This window comes from Cyphomyrmex costatus, unplaced genomic scaffold, assembly GCF_001594065.2.
Source record: "Cyphomyrmex costatus isolate MS0001 unplaced genomic scaffold, Ccosl1.0 scaffold302, whole genome shotgun sequence".
NCBI classification, from domain to species: Eukaryota; Metazoa; Arthropoda; class Insecta; order Hymenoptera; family Formicidae; genus Cyphomyrmex; species Cyphomyrmex costatus.
The window spans coordinates 39,259-58,730 of record NW_017277148.1 but is presented as its reverse complement, the minus strand read 5'-3'; the positions used below and the strand labels follow the sequence as shown (position 1 = coordinate 58,730).

The window sequence follows — 19,472 nt, the reverse complement described above, 5'->3', positions numbered from 1 at the left end:
ATAAAAAAAACATTATTTTAATTGAGAATTTAAAAAGAGTCCTGAAAAATTGCTAATTTTAAAATGTGTAATTTTTTTATCAATGCAATGATATGACTTTTGATAATACATAGATAAGAGCAATAATAAAATAGATAATGCCAGGTAATATTCTGAACAAACAGTTTATATAATACAAAATATTCTGAAATTCTATTTTATAATACAAAATATTATGAATAAGCAGATCCAATTATAATTTCATTATATAGTCCAATATTAATTATATTCTGAAGAGGGCTACAACGAAATGTGAAAAGAGGAGTATACAAGGGTATAAAGAGTACTTAAGCGTTTTTGCAATATTTGTTTAAATAAATAATTTGTAAATAGTCACTCAATGATATCATAAATTGTCAAGAACAAGATTCGTTGGTGTTTGAATAAGTATCGTTTTATTAATATCTCTCTTATTATTTACAAAACTTTATAATAATCTCTAGCTGATTTTCTCACCACGACACACTACTCACTATCGTCAATTCTATACTTTTTTTTTTGTTTTGCGTAATCGTTATACTGTAATGCTCGATAATGCTCATCCTCTAAATCATTTATGTATAATGAACGTCGCTCGATTTAGAAATTCGTTGTCGACATGCGCGCGACACACTTCCATCTCTCTTCGCACCACACAACGTCGCTTATAACAAACGTGTATTTACAATATAAGTATCATTTACAATTGAACGTGCGAAATCGTAAACTTGTTCTAAGATCCTCACTCGCGACGCGAACGCGCGGAACGCTCGTCGAATTTCAAAAACGCTTCGATCCCGTCCCTCGCGTTTTCTCGCAATTTCTTTCACTGTTCCACTTCGTTTTCTTTTCGCCGAAAAGGAAAGCTTCGAGAGCTCTCTCTTTCTTTCTCGCGAATAAAATCGCATTACTAATCGGTAGAGGTAAAGTCATCTCAATGAATCGACATCTCGATAAATCGTGAGTTTTAACAGAAAAAAGAAAACAGTTAAAGGGATTTTACTATACTTGTTTAATCCTCTATAAACGGATTTCTTTTGCTTATGAAAAAAATTAAACTGAAACAAACGATGCTGTATTAACAGTACTGTTCTGATAACTGATAATAACTTTGATAATTAATTCAATAACTCTATTAACTCCTAAACGCCTTTTCGATAGCATATCTGTAATAGCTTTTTTCACTGCTCTCTTCTAACATTTTTGTTAATAAAGAAAAAAAATGCACATTTACTTGATAAATATTCACAAGAAATTAATTTTGGAAAAGAAGAAAGAATTGGAGGTGAAAGTTACAGAAAGATTTTCTGAAAATCTAAGACGGCTAGTGTTATAAATTTAAGATTTTTCCAGTTTGAAGAATTAGTTTATAATTTTAAGAAAAAAAATATAGTAAATTAATAATTTTGTGATTTACCTGTGCCAGCAATTAATTAAAAATAATATAAAACGAAACAATTTCAATAATCTATATTACTCGACTATTCTCCCTTCCTCCTCGAGTTGAAGAGTCTCAAATTTAATTTATCCCTTCCTCCAAATAAATTCTTAACTACGTTTATGGTTGGGAATATCCACTCTAATATTCACTGCCAATGCTGAAAATCTATGCATACAACGTATACTAGATTTTCAGTATTGGCAGTGAACATCGGAACGCAGCCCGAGTGTGTGTTCTCTTATAGCGTTTTCGAGTACAGTGGGGGTTGAATCAACCCAGATCTGTTAACTCGAAAGTACCATGACCTCGTCCAATCAGAAACCAAAGTAGAGCACATGACGTCACTACCTGGGTTGAATTCAAACCCACACTGCACTTGAAAACGCTATTCACGTGGCGTTTAAAAGTCAATAAAACTAGTACATCCCTTACTGCTAATAAAATGTCATTTGTTTCATAAAAGGAATATATTAATTTTAAAATTGAAATTTATAATTAACAATCTTAATAATTTAAGATTAAAGAGATACGGGTTGTAACTTCCAAGTCATTTGGCGCTATAGAGGATTAACTTACATATCTGTTTGACGGAATTTGACGGAAAATAAAATCGTTATCTCTCTCTCTCTCTCTCTCTCTCTCTTCATACGTTCAGATTGGCGAGGTTCTGGCGTAACATAAAAATGCCATATATGCATATAGATATACAATATCGCGGATAAAATAATACACGTCAACGTAGCGACATATCTATACACATATATGCGCGGGTATATTGTATTCGCGCGCGACAATGCAGCAAAATCTGTCGCGTAAATACACGGGGCGCGCGCGACGCCGGGAATTTCGTCGAACGTTTGACAAACGTGCACATTGTCTGGAAGCGACTTTTCCGCGCGACAATGTCGCTCGCGAGAGAGCGTGTCTCGGATGTCGCGCTGTCGGTGAAATCGAGTCACAATCACGCCGACGCCAGTGTACTATTTCGTAATTCGAATCGACGGATTTCCAATCCATCGAGTGGACACCCGGGCCAACGATAATTTCGCGAGCGAACAATCCGTTTCGGCTGTGCCGTGGGTGTGCTCGATTGTAGCACGGCGCGGCCGTGTTTTGTTTCCCAGCGCGCCGCGCGGCGCTTTACAATGTCGTTTATTTCGCGCACCGGCGAGCGATATCCTCCGCAAATCACCGAAATTCGAATATATACGAGCTTCCCCCGATTCTACAAAAACTAGAACGCTTTTCTCTCCCGGCCGGAAAATATTTTTCTGCATACGTTTTACGAAAAATAGGTGTGTGTACTTTAACGTCGGCGTTGACGCTAATAAAAGTTGATTATTTTTACATGAAGAGATCATGAATTCGTATATATATATATATATATATATATATAATTCTTTTTATTATATTCTCTATTTTCGAAACGCTAAAGTTTAAATACATCGCGGGGTGTATAATACTATATATTAAAAATAGTTTTAAAAAGTATAAATACAAGTTAAATAGATTTTTTTGATTCAGAAAAAATCCGAGAATGCCGTTCGCACAAAAATGTGTTATCTCGCTCGCAGGTTTTAAAAATACGGTGATTTCGGACAAAGTGAGATTGAAACGCGTTACTGAACCTTTTGAATGCAGACGGTATTTCTTCTTCGAGAAGTACGAACGTGTCTCTTTCTCGATATTCCGATAGTCGTCTCCGACTATGATATGGATCGCGTCGCGAGCATCATTCGATGATGATCGTTGATCGAGACTCGAGGGAAGTGAACCCTGGATCGGTAAAAAGTTTTACAACACGCGTCTCTTTTCGCGATGCAACTCCGCCGCGGAGCCGCCATTTCACGTAAAACGTGCAAAATGCGCGGTGGCTTCGTTCGGTTCGACGTGTGCACTCACGGATCGATTTACGCGATGACAGATGTAAAATCACGGTGACGGTTACTATAGCGATGCACGATGATCCCGATTCGAGGGTTCTCATCGTAATATCACCCTTGGCTGGCCCGTTTTCAACCGCGAGCGCGTACTACTGACCGTAGGCGGTCGCTAATTATCACACTAACAGTCCTTACAGTCACCGAGCATATACCCATCGATTGTCGATTGCCGTAACGTCCCAAACAAAGTCCATAATCGGGACACAAGATGCCTCAAGCCAGTTCCGACAGTCAATGGCTGCGTTCAGCAGGGGAAACTATAATCAGTTAGCGCTTACCGATTCTTTCTCTGTAATTGGTTCTTGCGATCCAAGTGTAGGAACCAATCATATTAAAGAATCACTAAGTGTTATAACTGATTAGTTTTCTCCGCCGAACGCAGCCGTTCAAAAACGTCAAAGTGCTGCCGTAAGAAACGATCGACTTGCGACTAATTTTGTAGAACCAGTTTTATGTGAAGACGAAAACGTGTATTTCTCAATTTTCCGATTTCTTATATAAGACCTCTATAAGACGATTTTCGTAAAAATGTTTTTAAGATGTCTTTTATGGACGTCTTATGTCTCAATTTTGGATTTTCGTTATTTGGGATCATGTTTTTCTTATCGGGCAGCGTGTTACCAGGCTATGTATGGATACACTTCAGCACGGAGGAAAGAAACAGGAGACCGTCCTTTTTGGTGTGTAGCCACGTAAGCACCGGTGACGGTTTATGCTGGGAATCTTTCCTTAAAGCAGATACGTAGAAAGAGAGAGCGGTCTCGCTCGCGCAATCTCGAACGACCCGCGACGGATCAGCCGCGCGACTAGAGAGCCTCCTAAAGGGAGAATGATGACTACTCCGAGCACGAAATACTCGAGCCGATCACAAATCCCGCGCTCCTATAAGAATTATCTCGGTCCATCTCACAGAGCTCACAGAGAATCACATACGACTCTCTTCCTTTAGACTCTCTAGCGACCGCGCAAGAGCGGCGGAGACGAGGCTCCAGGTTCATCCCGCGAGCCGTCATTCCGTTGATGGTAGCCGCAGGCGCGGCCCCGTTTCGCGCGTCGAGCACGATTCGATTTAACGATCCGCGTATTCTCATTTCCCTCCCTCTCTTAAGGACTGTCGTCGGGTATGGCGTACCAGGCAGCTGGATCCGCGGCGAGGGCCCATGGGCCTGCGACGGAGGGATTGGCGTAGGCCGCGGCCCCCGCCGCGGATGGCGCGCACTACCAGGCTCGACCCTGCAACGGTAGATACGCGCCGCACTGCGGCTGCTGTTGCTGCTGCATACCCTGCTGCGCGGCGGACCGCGTGTACGAGCAGTGCTGCAGGCTCTGGCTCGAGCTCATGACGTGGCTGACGCCGGCAACGACCGAGTGATGGGAGACCGAGGAGGCCGCCGCGTGATGAGTGCCATGGGGACTCGAGGCCGCCGTCATGTGCGGCGCCGGACTCGCCAGGGCCGCGCTGGGCCCGCCGCGGCTACCCTCGTTCCCGCCGCCGCCGCCGCTCCCGCACGGCTTCCCGTCCTTCACCAGCACCGGTACCGCCACCCGTCGCGGCGAGCTCGCACTCTGGAACAAACGTATCATTGCTTCTTGATGCGACGTGTACAGATGAGGACGCGAATTGCAAAATATATATATCTACATAAATTATATTCAATCATAATCGATTACGAAAAAGTTACACGACACTAATCAGAATTATTATTTTTGTATAACGTACGCTAGTTAAACTTAACAAATTTTAATTGATCGCATAACTTTTCTAAGATTTGGGTTTTCCGAAATTCCGACTGTCATGAGGAAGCACCCTAAGTTTTCTGCCTTGAAATCTCATTATTATGGACGCCGCTTTATAGAACGTCGCGGACTCGGAAACTGATTCAGCCGAGCGATCGTTTGATCTGTAGAATATGTTATCGTAATCAGATCCTATATTTTATTTATTATATAAATTACGTGTAGCATAGCGCTAGCTTTTGAACATCAGAACGATTTGACAGAAAACGTGTTTCGGAAAATATCAAATCAAAAATTCTCGCGCGATAGTAATCGACGAGACGACGATCGCACGATGCGAACATTTAAGCGCGCGGATATTAATCTTAACTCATATAATATTTACTTATCTGTGATATCAATTGTCGTAAGACGCATATAGTATACATGTTATTTATTACTTCAATATCCAATTAGACACGGAAGTCAGCTAGGAGCAACAGGTGTAGCGTCGCCGACGACGTGCGACAGGTATACGTGTGAAATTATCCGCGCGATATTCGCGAATCTCATCCGCCATTAGGGAGGGTCGTGATAATTCTAGTCCGGTTTTACGAAACGTCGATCGGTAGACGTCGTGACTTCGTACAATCGAATTCTTTCCGGAACGTGACAAATACACTTTCCGTGCGTAAAGTGTATATTTAATGATCGTGAGTACCGTGAAAAGTATATACAGATCGTTGCGATCGTAATTAATCTTGCCTCTGCGAGTGTATTGTGCAAGAGTGTAGAAGAAGGCGCAGAGAAGCTGAGAGGAGGCGGAGACTTAAAAGCGTAGGGCAACGGCGGGGCAACCACAGGTATAATGTTTTTTATTTGTTCGTTACTTGCGCGATGTTAATTGTTTGTCACCCAGTGTGTTACGTGTATATCATTTTAAATGATAATAACATAAAATTATTATAAATAATAGTTAATGTAAGGCTCCATAAGTATGAAACAATTAAAATAATAAAGGTCAAAGAGCCGATAAAATTATTAATAAAGAAAACTGTAATTTTACTGAAGTATCTAAAAGTTTAACTGGACACAAATCTGAGAAGAATTTTGTTCGGCCATTAAATAATTATGTATAACGCTTAATCTAATTGCTAGAACATCAAACATTTTTGCAATATTGCTCATCACGCTTGAAATTCCTATGTGATTATATTTTGAAATTTTAATGGTTCACAACAAAATGATTTGTACATGTAGTCAAATTTTTTAAATACTTCAGTAAAATTGTTCTTTACGAGTAAATGTTTATTGTTCTACAATATTTAAAGATTAAAATATTAGAAAATTAAAATTAAAAAATATTTTACACTTTCAAAATCATATAATTTTCTTTATTTATGTGCTATTTGCAATGTTAGTTTCTCTACAGTTGCATAGCATATTCCATATAATTTTGCATTATAATAAAATGCATATTAAATATTTTTTATTTTGAGATACTTAAAATATTCAAGATATATTAAACATAATATTCTACATATATTTATAATACTTTTAATGTCTTTAAGATTTAGAATCGTGAAGATTATTTTAAAAAAAGGATTAAAAAATCACAAAGTTTATCTCTTCAATTAAAAATAAGATAACAATAAAAGTATTAATATAATAATAAAAGTTTAGATACAACAATTTTTCTGTAAAGTTTTATATATGTATATAATTGTCTTGATAAATATTTATTTAAAACATGAGTAAAATATTATTTATCTCACAATAATTCACTCTTGAAAATGATTAATTATCTCGGGCATTACTCCAATTCGGATAACTATTTTTGTTTACAGGTTATATACAGATAATAAACTCCGTTGCTGCGCATCGTGCCGATGAGTTCGACAAATCATATTTATTCAATCGGAACAAAAGTTTGTAGCGTTATGAACTTCAAACTTTAAGTAGATATAACTTAGTTAAAAATCAACGAAATTTAAATAAAAAAAGAATTTTAAAACTTAAATCTTTACTTTTCGAAGGTCACATGTTTTTTGAATTTCTACAAAGTTAGGTAGATGATTTTCGCAGATAGAAAATTGGATGAAATGAGAAATTTTCTTCTCATTTGTAAGTTTGTCCATTAAAAAAAAATTTTTAATTTTTCAACTGTCTATTGTAACAACTGAAAGTTTTCCCTCTACGAAATAGTTTTTTAAAATGTTCCTAAGATACTAAATTATTCCGGATTGGATAAAAGAAGCATTTTGACTTTGATTGTTCATAATTCCGTTAAAAATCATCTTATCGTAATTCAAAAAATAGATTCTTAAAATTGAAACTTTGCTTTATCGAATGTTATAATTACTAATATTTTTAAAAAAAACATGATATAAGTGAAATGGCGCTATAAAATTCTTCGTTTCAACCCATATTTCAATTTGAGGTAGGATTTATTGTACTCTCTAAATCTGAATCAATGGATAATCACTGCATGATATGGCATGTTCACTGCATGAATCAGTATAAATTCACAGTGAAATTCAACTGAAAAATCGATAAAATGTAGAATCCTTAATCTAGCTAACCTCGCTTTAATGTATAAATTCAATGAATATGATATCGGAGCTGACGTGCAATAAAGTAAAATATCGGTATTTTAATTACATGATGCTCAAACTTCCTTTCTTTTTCAGTCGAATTTCACTGATTCAGAGAGTATATATAATATAAATTGATTTCAAGAGTATAAATTCTATCTAAGCGAATCCATCGCCTCGAAACGGATATTCACCAAGTATTCGTTTTGCGGCCTTTTTAAACGGACCTTTGTGTGCTCATGCGCACCGGCTACCGATCGTCTCCGGTGGATTATCGAAACGCCACCGTTTGCCAAAGTTTCTTAGTACAAGTGTACGCACTTTAAGCGCGCACACATGTACCGTGCAATTTCCCAGCTCGACGAACGCTGCGTCGAACAAACGCGGGATACGTATAGCCTGGCGAGGACTTGAGCTGAGCGCTTCTGTGTTCCGAGTAAACATGCGCAGCGCGGTAGGCCCGGTAAGACACTTAACCCGCACGATATCCCGCGATCAGCATTCACTGCTAGACGAAGCACACGATGGACTCTCTCGTTACGAATAAACAGTACTGGCTACCGTAAACTTGGCCCACGTAGTCCCGTAGCATAAAATCTTCCCAATCTAGAAATTGTGAATCCATGAAGCAGAGTTCTCTTTATATATGTATAATATGTAGAAAATATATACTTCAAGTTTATATATTTTACAATCGAAGAGAGGAAGGCGATCTTTCTCATATTTCTTTAATTTGTATTAAATTCGTAATTTTTAAATAAATAACAATCTTTCTTCTGTCAATTTACATTTCAAATTTGCATCTTTAATTAGGAGCAATCCTTCACATATTTTCTTAATTTTTATCAACCTGTTAATTCTTAGATAAATTAATAATCTTTCTCGTTATACTTTACATATTAATTGACAATAATTTTTCTTCTGTTGGTTTATATTTCAAATTTGCCTCTTTAATTGACAGCAATCCTTCACATAATATGTTTCCTTAATTTTTATGAACTTAGTAATTCTCATAGACAAATTAATCTTTCTTTAATCTGTAGGTTAATTAATAAGTTTTCTGTTATCAATTTACATTTTAATTTCTGCTTTATTGACATAAAGCTGTGCGGAGAATAGAAGAATTCTGAACTTTGTTATAAACTCGATTAAAAATTCAAGACTGCGACATGTTAATTCGAGAGAAATCACGTTTCCTATTCGCACAAGAGATCCGTGGGTGTAGAGACAGCCCTGTCCTGTACGTCAACCCCACGAACCTCACGGCATACCAAACAGAAGCCGGAGTAAGCAGACCGAATACCTGCCAGAACGACCACTCAGCTGTATCAACATTCGGTACACGACATTCCTCTTCGATCTCTTCGCCAGTGAGACTTTAATAATACGATTGCGCTGAAAAATAACGTCCTCCGCTCGCCTGATGTTCGTGATTTCTTAGTAATCAGTGTCATCTGCGTGAATTTTTTCAATTTCATTTATCCAATCATCTTGTTACACAATCATTTCCCTCTACTGTGGTTAGATCGACCGCAATCTTTTAGAAATTTAATAATAATTCTGTATTAAAAAATGTCGGTGTAGATTTAACACCAACATATGATGTGTAAATTTATAATACATTTCAAAGGAGGAAAAAGATGGATTTACAGCTCCTGGTGTTAATATCAACATCATCGTGGTGTGTGAATTAAAAATGATGTTAAATCTACGATATTATTAGGAATGTTACTTTCTGTTGTCAAAAAAACAATGTATTATCAAGGAGAAAAAAAAATATATATATATATAATAAATCCTATATTCGGAGGCGAATGAGAGTGCCGCGTTGTTGTTGATACGCCAATCAATAAACTTGGATATATAAAATCCTTTATTCAAAATTACATGAATTTAATACGTTTCGACTCTTTTTTGAGTCATCTTCAGTTATATCATATACGCTCCAATTGAATATCGAAGTAAGTCACATCGAATTGATAGATTTGATGTTCTTAAGTCTAAAGAGAAAAAATTAACATTAAATAAAAGATCTCAGTTAAAACCAAAGCACAGTGACTCACCTAACGAGATTCAATATGAAGAAAAAAACGCAAACACAAGTAAAATCGCAAAACCATGGATCGCCAAAAAAGAGTCGAAACATATTAAATTCATGTAATTTTGAATAAAGGATTTTATATATCCAAGTTTATTGATTGGCGTATCAACAACAACGCGGCACTCTCATTCGCCTCCGAATATAGGATTTCTTGTGGATTCGTTTGAAATTTGAGAGTCAATTAGAAGATTTTTATTGTTGGAATTATATATATAATATATGTAGGATATAATTATAATATTCTTGTTTTTCTCTCTCATAACAAAAAACGAGCTTCGAAATTTATGATATTTTCACGTCTTTTTTTCCACAGTTCCGAAATCGCTACGATGAATATGTGTAGATAAAAAAGGGGGGCAAGAGAGCGAGAGAAAGAGAGAAATATTAAACCAACCGATGGAACGCAGCGAAAAGGTTTATGCGGGCAATGAATTTTTTTTGTTGCACGAGAGCAGATACTTTTATGCAAATCCGGCCAGTGTCGAGTGCCCGGGAGGTATACGACCGATTTGATTCGAGTGGCCGGTACGAACTTACGTTTCGCGTTGCCGTTTGCGAGGGCATAAGTGCAGGCATGCCGTGCACTTCAAGCTGACAAAGTGACGATTACGCTAAACGCATGACGGTCCGCGCGCGCGTCACGCGTCACGCCACTTTAGCCACTTTAACGCGCGTTAAACGATTTCCGGCGAAAATGCCTGCGTTGTTGGGTACCCGAGTAGTATACCTTTATGAAGGCCAGGCTTGGCTCGCGTTGCCGAGAAATTCAGAAAACTGAATTTCTCCAGTACAATCAGCTGGACCGATTGCGACGAGATCGATTCTTTGTTGAAAATCTTATCGAATTCTTATTTTTAAAGTTTACTCCATGTATTGGTAAATCATTCGTTTCCCTTCACGAATTAATTGTACACAAAAGGAATGGATTTGCTAAAGTATCTAAAAATGTAACTGTATAACAAATACAGTTCTGAAAATATAATTTCTTTTATTTGGAATCAAAATATTTTATGTAGGATACTTAAACTGATAGCTAGAACGTTATAAAACTTTTTATAGTATTATTATCAGTGTTTAAGCGTTTGTACATAATCACTTTGACGGTATAACAAAATTATTTTCGAATTTGTATCTACTCGACAAGACGATTTTGCTGAATTATATCAAAAACATTTAAATACAGATATGAAAATAATTTTGTTGGACCAAAAAATAGTTGCGTAAAACATTTAAATGTGATAATGCTGCAAAAAGGTTCCAGTAACCACACCGAGAGAAATGTTTGGTATGAATAACCATTTATCTCGTTGATATGTGACTGACAAAAACTTTCTTACTTTTTAATTAAAAAAATTGTGTTATTCTAATAAAAATCTGGTTATAAAAACTTTGAGAATGACAAAACTTTTTAATTAAAACTTTAAGAAAGTTTTTGTTAGTTACACATATTAATAAAATAAGTGGTTATTCATACCAAGCATTTTTCTTAGCTCAGTCTGAGCTTTCTATAATTATTTTGAGCTGTATTTAAGCTAAACTTTTAGTTATTTTAATAAAAGTGATTTCTCGATGTAACTAACTTCCTTTTCCATATAACAATTCTCAGATATAGAAAAATAACAGAAAATCTACCTTTGGTTCGCATGAGAATATTATGAAATCATAATTACCAGCATCAGTAGATTTTCGATATTAATTTCAATACGTGTTTAGTAGACACATTACCGTGTACCGCGATATATAATTAATAAACCATTAGCAAACAGAGTGAAACTAGCCTTCGCCGTCTCGAACGCACGACACGACATGTAATGCAATTACGCGCGCGCGCGATGACGTAACGGTATAGTTATTAGATTTAAAAAGCAAGCAGTGCGTTTGCGAGACTCATTGAATTCCATTCCTCGTGGAAACGAGAGGTCCCGACGGAAATCTTTTAATGTCTCTCCTTTATTCGGTGGGAGGCCACCGGAAAGAAAAAGGCGGCGCCATCGCACAACGGGGCGGTTTTCTGATTAATTACATTGCCCTTCCCTCGCGATACATTTATTCTCACATCGTCAGGAACCTCCGAATGCATAATTCCGATACTTCTAGCTTCTCTAACGCGCTAGCCTTGTTTAGAAAAATAGATGCACACAAGAAACACCAAGTTTTCCTTATTATTAGTGAAAATCCGTCGGATAAAATTTCTTCCTAAACAACAAAAAGTTAAAAAAATCGAGATACAAGATATCTTAAAGGTGTCTTTTAGGAGTCTTGGGAATCTTTAAGATGTCCTTTCAAAAATCGCCTTTTTTAACAACGTCTTTTAAACGTCTTTAAGACGCGTCTAGTGTCTCGTTTCTGGATGTGCGTGTCGTCTGGGTTGTCTTCGAGAACAGAAATTTTATAGCTCGCGGAAAACGAGAAGCCGGTGATAAAACTGAAAGTTAAGCAGCAGGTAATCTCTATTTGCGCCCAGGTATTGCGCGTGACTGTACTCACGGCAAGATGGCGACCGGTCCTCGAGAGCCTGTTTCGGTGCTCCCCTGCAGAATCTCTCACCCTCTCTCTTTCTCACTCTTTCCCTTTTACTTTCCTTGTTTTTCTCTCAGCCGCTTTCATCCTTCCGTTTCTCTCTCTCTCTCTCTCTCTTCCCTTTTAGTCCTATATTCTCCTTCGCGCGCTCTCCGTTTTTTCCCCTCTTCGCCCCTCTCGCTTGTTCGCTCGCTCACGCCAATACTTGAATTTTTTTACCTCCATGAAGGGAGAAATGGAATAAAATGAAAAAAGGGGGGAAAATCTGAACGTAGGCTACACCGGTGCGTCGGAGAAGTCGTCCCTTCGTCGACGTCGTCCTCACGAATAACGAAGGGACGCCTTCTTCCTTTCGTTCGATGATCGAGCTATCCTGAACACAGTATTCTCTATATCTGTCAACATATTCAAGAAATCTGTTCTAAACGATTTCGAAGTAAAATCGTATCTATACGTATGTCTAACTATTGATTTAAAAATCTGAAACTGTATACTATTAATTAATTTAATGTTGTGTAGCCTGTTTTTAACTGTATATTTAATTTTTCACGTTACATTAAACACAGCAAGTCCCTCAAAAGCCAAACTGGTTAACATCATACAAAAAGTATTACAAAATTGATGAAGTTAATCAAACTAACATCCATTAGGTCCAAAATTTAAAAAAATTGTAAAAAGTGGAGTTGATTACTTTGGTTTCGGAAAGATTCATGTATTAATAGTTGATGCAAAAAGTAAATTGCGAAATATCAAACTTTGCAACAAACATTACAAAAATTATTATATGTCGGACACGTTAGAAAGAACAATTTTATTGAAATATCTAAAAATTTACCTAGTTACAGTTTGAAAATAATTTTGAACTATCAAAATAATAATGTAGGATGCTCAAGCTAGTCACTGCAATATAAAATTTTTTTTGCAATATTACGATTGAATTTCCTATACGTAATTATTTTGATGCCAACCAAATTATTTTAGATCTCTAGCTAAATTTTTAAATATTTCAACAAAATCATTCTTTCTTTGTAAACACTTATATTTCTATGTAAAAAAAAATAATTAGAATGATATTGTAAATGAGAAAAGATATAAAGATTGTGGACTACTCGCGCAATTAAATATTTCTTATCAGAACAAAGTAAGATAAATGTATCAATTAGTGGACAATTAGTGGACATGACCTAATTCGTTGGATAAAGTGGTACAAAATTTTCAATATTAATCTTTCAATGAAATGTACGACTCTAAATAAATTTGTTTATAAAAAGTTTAATATAACGAATTAATTTAGAATCACGCATACCATTAAAAACTTTGCATTTGACATGTTTTATGACTTTGTCCAACAATCGGTTCATGTCCACTAACTGATACGTTTACCTTAGTAGTTCCCAAGCTGCGATCGATCGGTCTTCTTTCAAAGTAATGGTATAACAACGAAATAAAATAGCCAATCGTGTTATTGACGGTAACAACACGGGTGGAAGATCGCGTCGGGAAGAAGAGAGAAGGTAATGAAAACATGTCCACGGAAGCACGACGAACTAACGAGTAAATTATAGGGCGGCTGATGGCGCGGCTGCCGGGCGGAAGAATCGCTTGCCCTCGCAGATCGGCACATCAGATAACTTTCAACGCCATTAATGTTACACGGCTGTTTACGAGGCAAACGCGACGCAACGTTGAGTCCATTGTGTCGCCATAGGATCAGGACAAGCTCCGATTTCGATGGCCTGTACACGATTGCCATCGATTTTTCGCGGTGGGCACCGAATTCGAATTACATTTAAATCGGATTTAAAAGAGAGACACTTTAGTACACTTTTATCTCGATGTCAAGAATTCTTAACGCAAGGCAAAAGAGAAACACGCTCCGTACTGTATTATTGTTAAGGATTGTGTGCTTTAGCAAATCAAGTTTTCTTTAACTCCAGAATGCTATCAATACTGAGTGACATAATATGATTATCGATACGTAAATTTTAATATACAATAGAAATTAGGCCATTCTAATTAATGTATAACATAAAACTTTCATACATCTTCACGCTCTTCTAATGAAAATTATTTTTATAATCTAAATAAATCTTTATAAATACAAGTAACAAAATCACTTTCAAATTTGTATATCTAACTAAACTTTTTACTATTTCAACAATATCGTTCTCTTTCCATGTAGATCGTTTCTTTTTCTATGAATAAATCTGTCGAATTTTTTGCTGTCTCACTAGTAAAGTGGTTTGACTGCGATATCGAACGATCGGTGAAATTTTGTCACATTTACAACGTGTGTACAGTGACGGCGGTTTCTCCGCGGCAGCGAAATTCCTTTTTTCCGGAGGCACATTTCTGAATAATCGATAAACGCGCAAAGCTCATCGGACATGCTAATACCGCGAGGTGGAAAACATTGCACGTATCATTTAAAAGTATGCTCCGTCCTCGCGTAAACATGCGTATTTTTTCATCGAATTTCAATGAGCGATGTTATACGCGCGTTGTCCCTCGACGTTTAAAAGTGTGCTACGTAAATCCGCTTATGTCGTCGCGCTGCATCCATGTGACACTTTCCGCATATTTCGCGGAAAATATCATTTGCCTAAAGCGATAACGAAGTGACGAGTTTCACTTTGGCCATGTGAAGGGCACACGCGACACCTTGTGCTTATAAGAAAAGAACTTCAGTTTCGCTGAAGCATCGAGAAATTTAGCTGTATATAGACACAGATTTGAAAATAATCTCAGTGAACTATCAAAATAGTTATATAGGATGCTCAAACTGGGTCGTTAGAATCCTATATAAGGTCGTTAGTATAGTTGTAACGAAACCAAAGCTTAGTCAACACTACGACTGTCACCTGACGGTCAAGATTCTGTCAATCAATACTGCACCGCCAATGGCAAATAACTGGCTGTCGAATGATGTCAAAGTTCTGTTAGCCAATACTGGGCCATGGTATAAAAATGCAAGATGAAATGTTCCTGCGGATGCACAAGAGTAAATCTGGATCCAAATTCGTTGTTGTGGTTGTTTCCAGTATGCTATCGTCATTATGCGCTACGTTTCACCTTGTCTTATTACAAACATCGGACCATCACACATGATTAAAATAACTCGACCAGTATCGTTTGTCAGTACTGGTCTCAAGTTGTCATCCAGTACTTACTGTTAGTCAGTGTACTTATCCAGTGTCAAACTTGTCAAACAAGTTGTCCAGTACTTTGGGCCAGTAGTTTGCTGGTGTTACATCAGAATCTGAATTGTGACAATTGTGATGGTCCGGCATTCTGGGCCGATTATAAAACCCTATATGAAATATCAAAACTTTGGCAGCATTGCTCTTATCATGTTTGAGTTTTCTATATAATTCTTTTGTTGGTCCAACAAAATTATCTTCAGATCTGTATCTAGTTAAATACTTCAAATACTTCAACAAAATCGTTCTTTCGGTGTAATTCTCTTACGCCAATTTAACTATATCTTTCTTCATTCTTCTGGCGAATCACTATTTGCAACTTAAATTTTCCTGATAATCAATTGGTCTGTTTTCTGTTTCTGCACTAGAACTCCCTTTCTCGCTTTCAACAAGTATCAAATGTATGCCTGTCTCACTTTAAGTTCCAACAATGTACACTAGTTCAGCCACAAAAACAGACCTAATATTATTAGTTCCTCGTGCAAAGATCGTATTGCAACCTTTTACTTCGACATTTTCGACGTCATTTCATCTTGCAGTTGTGACAAATATACTTTTGTACTTAATTTTTTTATGCGATAAATCAATGTTCGATCGCTCGAATGATCTATTTATATTTATACAAAGTAAACACTCCAACAAGATTTAAATCGCGGTAGAATCTTTATGTTTTCTACATTTTAAGACAAAAAAGTACGGATATAAAAGTCTGAATTTGACTTCTTTTCTTTCGTTTTTAATTTCCCTGATTTCTTTGATTTCCAGTTTTGTGGCAAAGTTGATAATATGAATCGCGCAATCGTATTTACCGTCGCATGGCTGACGGAGAATCGAGCAATCCGTCGCGTTAACGTGGTCCCGCTGCTTTCGTGACAACGCATACGTGACATCCTAATTTATTCAAAAAAAATCCGAAGCGTGTACCACGATGATCGTTCTGACGTCTCTTTTGAATAATATCCTTTGAAAAAACAGGGGGGATACGAAGAGGGAGCAATTCGTATTCGGTTGTGTGAGTATCTGGTAAAAGATCCGAGAGACACGGCACGTTTCAAAGTAGTAGCTACGGTATCTCGGCGATCGCGTCTGTTGCCATTAGAAATGCTCGCGATACACTTCATCGTATTCAAGTACTCGATTTACTACCGACGGTAAAGTATCGATTATTTTAATACAGCAATATAAGCCGAGTATTCTTTACGTATGTATACATTTGTGTATACGTAAATGTGCACTGCTTATTTCAGTAGATAGACTCTAAAATCTGAAAGATTTTACGGTACTGAAATAAATTACGATGTTCGACAAATCAAACGAAAATGTTAACAAAATTATTACAGCAGACTTTTTTAATCCGCCTGTACGGTTATTTTCACAACAAGCTATATAACTGTAAATTGCAAAATTAACTTTGTAGATAACAAGAAATATTCAGGTTTTAATTAATTAGTCGACATTTTAAATTTTATTTAATGAATAAATTTGATGTTTAAATTTTACAATACTTGTTTAAAAGTGTCATATATAATTATTTTCATGTCCAACAAAATTATTTTCAGATCTGTATCTAACTAAATTTTCAGATATTTCAGTAAAAAATACTTCCTTTCTGTGAAAATTTCGTGTTTATATTCTGTGTGTAAACAGTTCCTCATTAAAGTCTTGCTTTTTTTGAATTGTGAAAGTAATATATTGTACATTATTATAATTATAATGCATTTCACTTCTATTTCCAGTCCCCACTGTGACGTAGTTATCCCGGCCAATATTACTCGACGTCCCGCGTATTTTTAACTTGGATTATAGCGAATATTGAATTTCATCGGACGCACAAATTCGCTATTTTACTCGACTCTGTAATCTCGCGCTATATTTTTGAGCCATGTGAAATGCGACGGGCGTGTGATTACGTGCTCAACGCGAGCAATTTTATCGTTCTGTCGACGACGCACGGCGCGATATCCCTCGGAAATCCCAAATGACATAACAAAATAAATGCAAAATCGCTTCGAGCAGTCGAGTGGTACTCTCGAAACGAAATATGATGCGGATGCGAGGATTTATGCGGCTTCCGCGATATTTCTCATTTAAAGCCATTTCATTTTGGATTGGTCGACACATACATGACGCGACATTTTCGTCAAGTGCGGACTGTCATTGTTTTAAAATCTCCTGAAACGATCCGAAGACGCAATGGCATCTCGATGCCGAATGCACGAAATTTAATACGTTTGATATTCGATTGCATCGGTCGCGATTATGAAAATTTTGGTGCGGCTAGCCAAAATAGCTCACAAACACTTTTTACTATATACACAATATATTTTATTACTTTTGGTATCATCTATAACAATACATAGCGTATTAATTTTCAACAATTAAATTTCTTGACCAGGGAATCACAATTTCTTATTCTATTTATATAATTTTATGACAATAAATAGATTTAAAGATTATATAAACTATGCAATATATGCGTGTATCACTTAACAATTATTACAAATAGCGTTTATTAATTTCTTAAACATAATAGAAGTCATCGACATGGTGCGTTTTTGCGAAATTCGTAATGTTATATTCAACGAACGTTTCACTTTCGAAGCGGTTTGCACAAGACTTCGATATTTGCGTAATTACCTGATTTTGGGCGTTTTGCTCGGCCATCGCTTTTTCTTTCGCTTGCCTCTTGCATTTATACCGATGATTTTGGAACCATATCTTCACCTGTAAAGCACACATAAAACGCACATTAAGTCTTTATATTAAATACGGTAATATTAATTATAATCTATGTGTTTTTACACATAAAATGTAAATGGAAATTTCATTGAAGAAAAAGCACCTTTTCCAGCTCTCTTTTAAATTATCTGTACAACTTTGACAACAGGATTAGACAACACTCGGAAAGAAAAAAAACACTTTTATTAAAATATCTAAAAGTTTAGCCAGATACAGAACTGAAAATAATTTTATTAGTCTATCAAAAATAATTATGTAGAACGATCAAGCTGATTGCTAAAATATACAATTTTTTGTAGTATTTCTTTTCGTCGTTTCTGAGTTTCCTACATAATTATTTTAGTCCATCTTGATCTAAAAAAATTATTCTTAGATCTGTATAGTTTCAACAAAAAATTATTCTTTCCATCCAATGACATGTTCAGAGCAGATATAATGTGACCAGATTGAAATTTTCATTAAAAATTAAAAATTTTCATTAAAAAGATTAAATTTACTTAGGGACAAAAATGTAATATATTATCATTCATGGAATACGAATGATAAATGATCAAGGAATTTCGTTATGTAGAGCATATTTGCGATTCTATATTTCTATATAGAGATATTGTAGTGAAGAGGACAGGCGTGATGTTTGGAACATTCTATGAACAGTTCTTTGAAGTAAAGCCTAAAATCGACCGCGCTGAGTCGCTCTTTATGTCGAAATAAAACGGATGACATATCTCGTTCGCGAACTATCGCCAGGTAGGCCCTTGGATATTTTTTCAGAGACGGAGGCACGAGCCTTTGTAGGACGCATTTTGAATCGGCCTCTAGCTATTCCCTATTCCGATGCTCTAAGTCCGTAATCCACGGTTTTGGAACTATGTTATTTCTTCGAGGGGAATTGAACGCCTCGTTCACTTTATGCGGATACTCAGTGTTGAGGAGGAAAATAATACGAGAGTTTTATGTATTATTTTTATCGGAAGAATCACCAAGAGTCTCAACTCTATATTGTGTGAATTTTAGGTGAGGATCCGATCTCAAAAACAATCCCTTGGAATTATAATTGTTTGTCCCTTGCGAAGAAACAGCGGTGATCGGTATTTAGATATTTAAAATCCTGATAAAAGTATATCTCTTGTCTCACATTTATCACGCAACATAATACATGAAACATTAAATATTCCAAAATTAACAAAGGTCCCTTCAAAT

The 19,472-nt window shown here is 36.4% G+C and overlaps 1 protein-coding gene across 1 annotated transcript in view; it reads right to left on the bottom strand.

Annotated features, from left to right (window-relative positions):
- Positions 1-4,620: 4,620 nt before the first annotated feature.
- LOC108775655 (homeobox protein Nkx-2.4) overlaps positions 4,621-19,472 on the bottom strand; it is a 37,185-nt gene continuing 22,333 nt past the window's right edge. The window contains exons 3-4 of the mRNA XM_018542084.1: positions 18,171-18,257; positions 4,621-4,968 (exon numbers count right to left, since the gene is read on the bottom strand). Of these exons, the coding sequence (XP_018397586.1) occupies positions 4,621-4,968; positions 18,171-18,257 (435 nt within the window). The remainder of the gene's footprint in view (positions 4,969-18,170; positions 18,258-19,472) is intronic.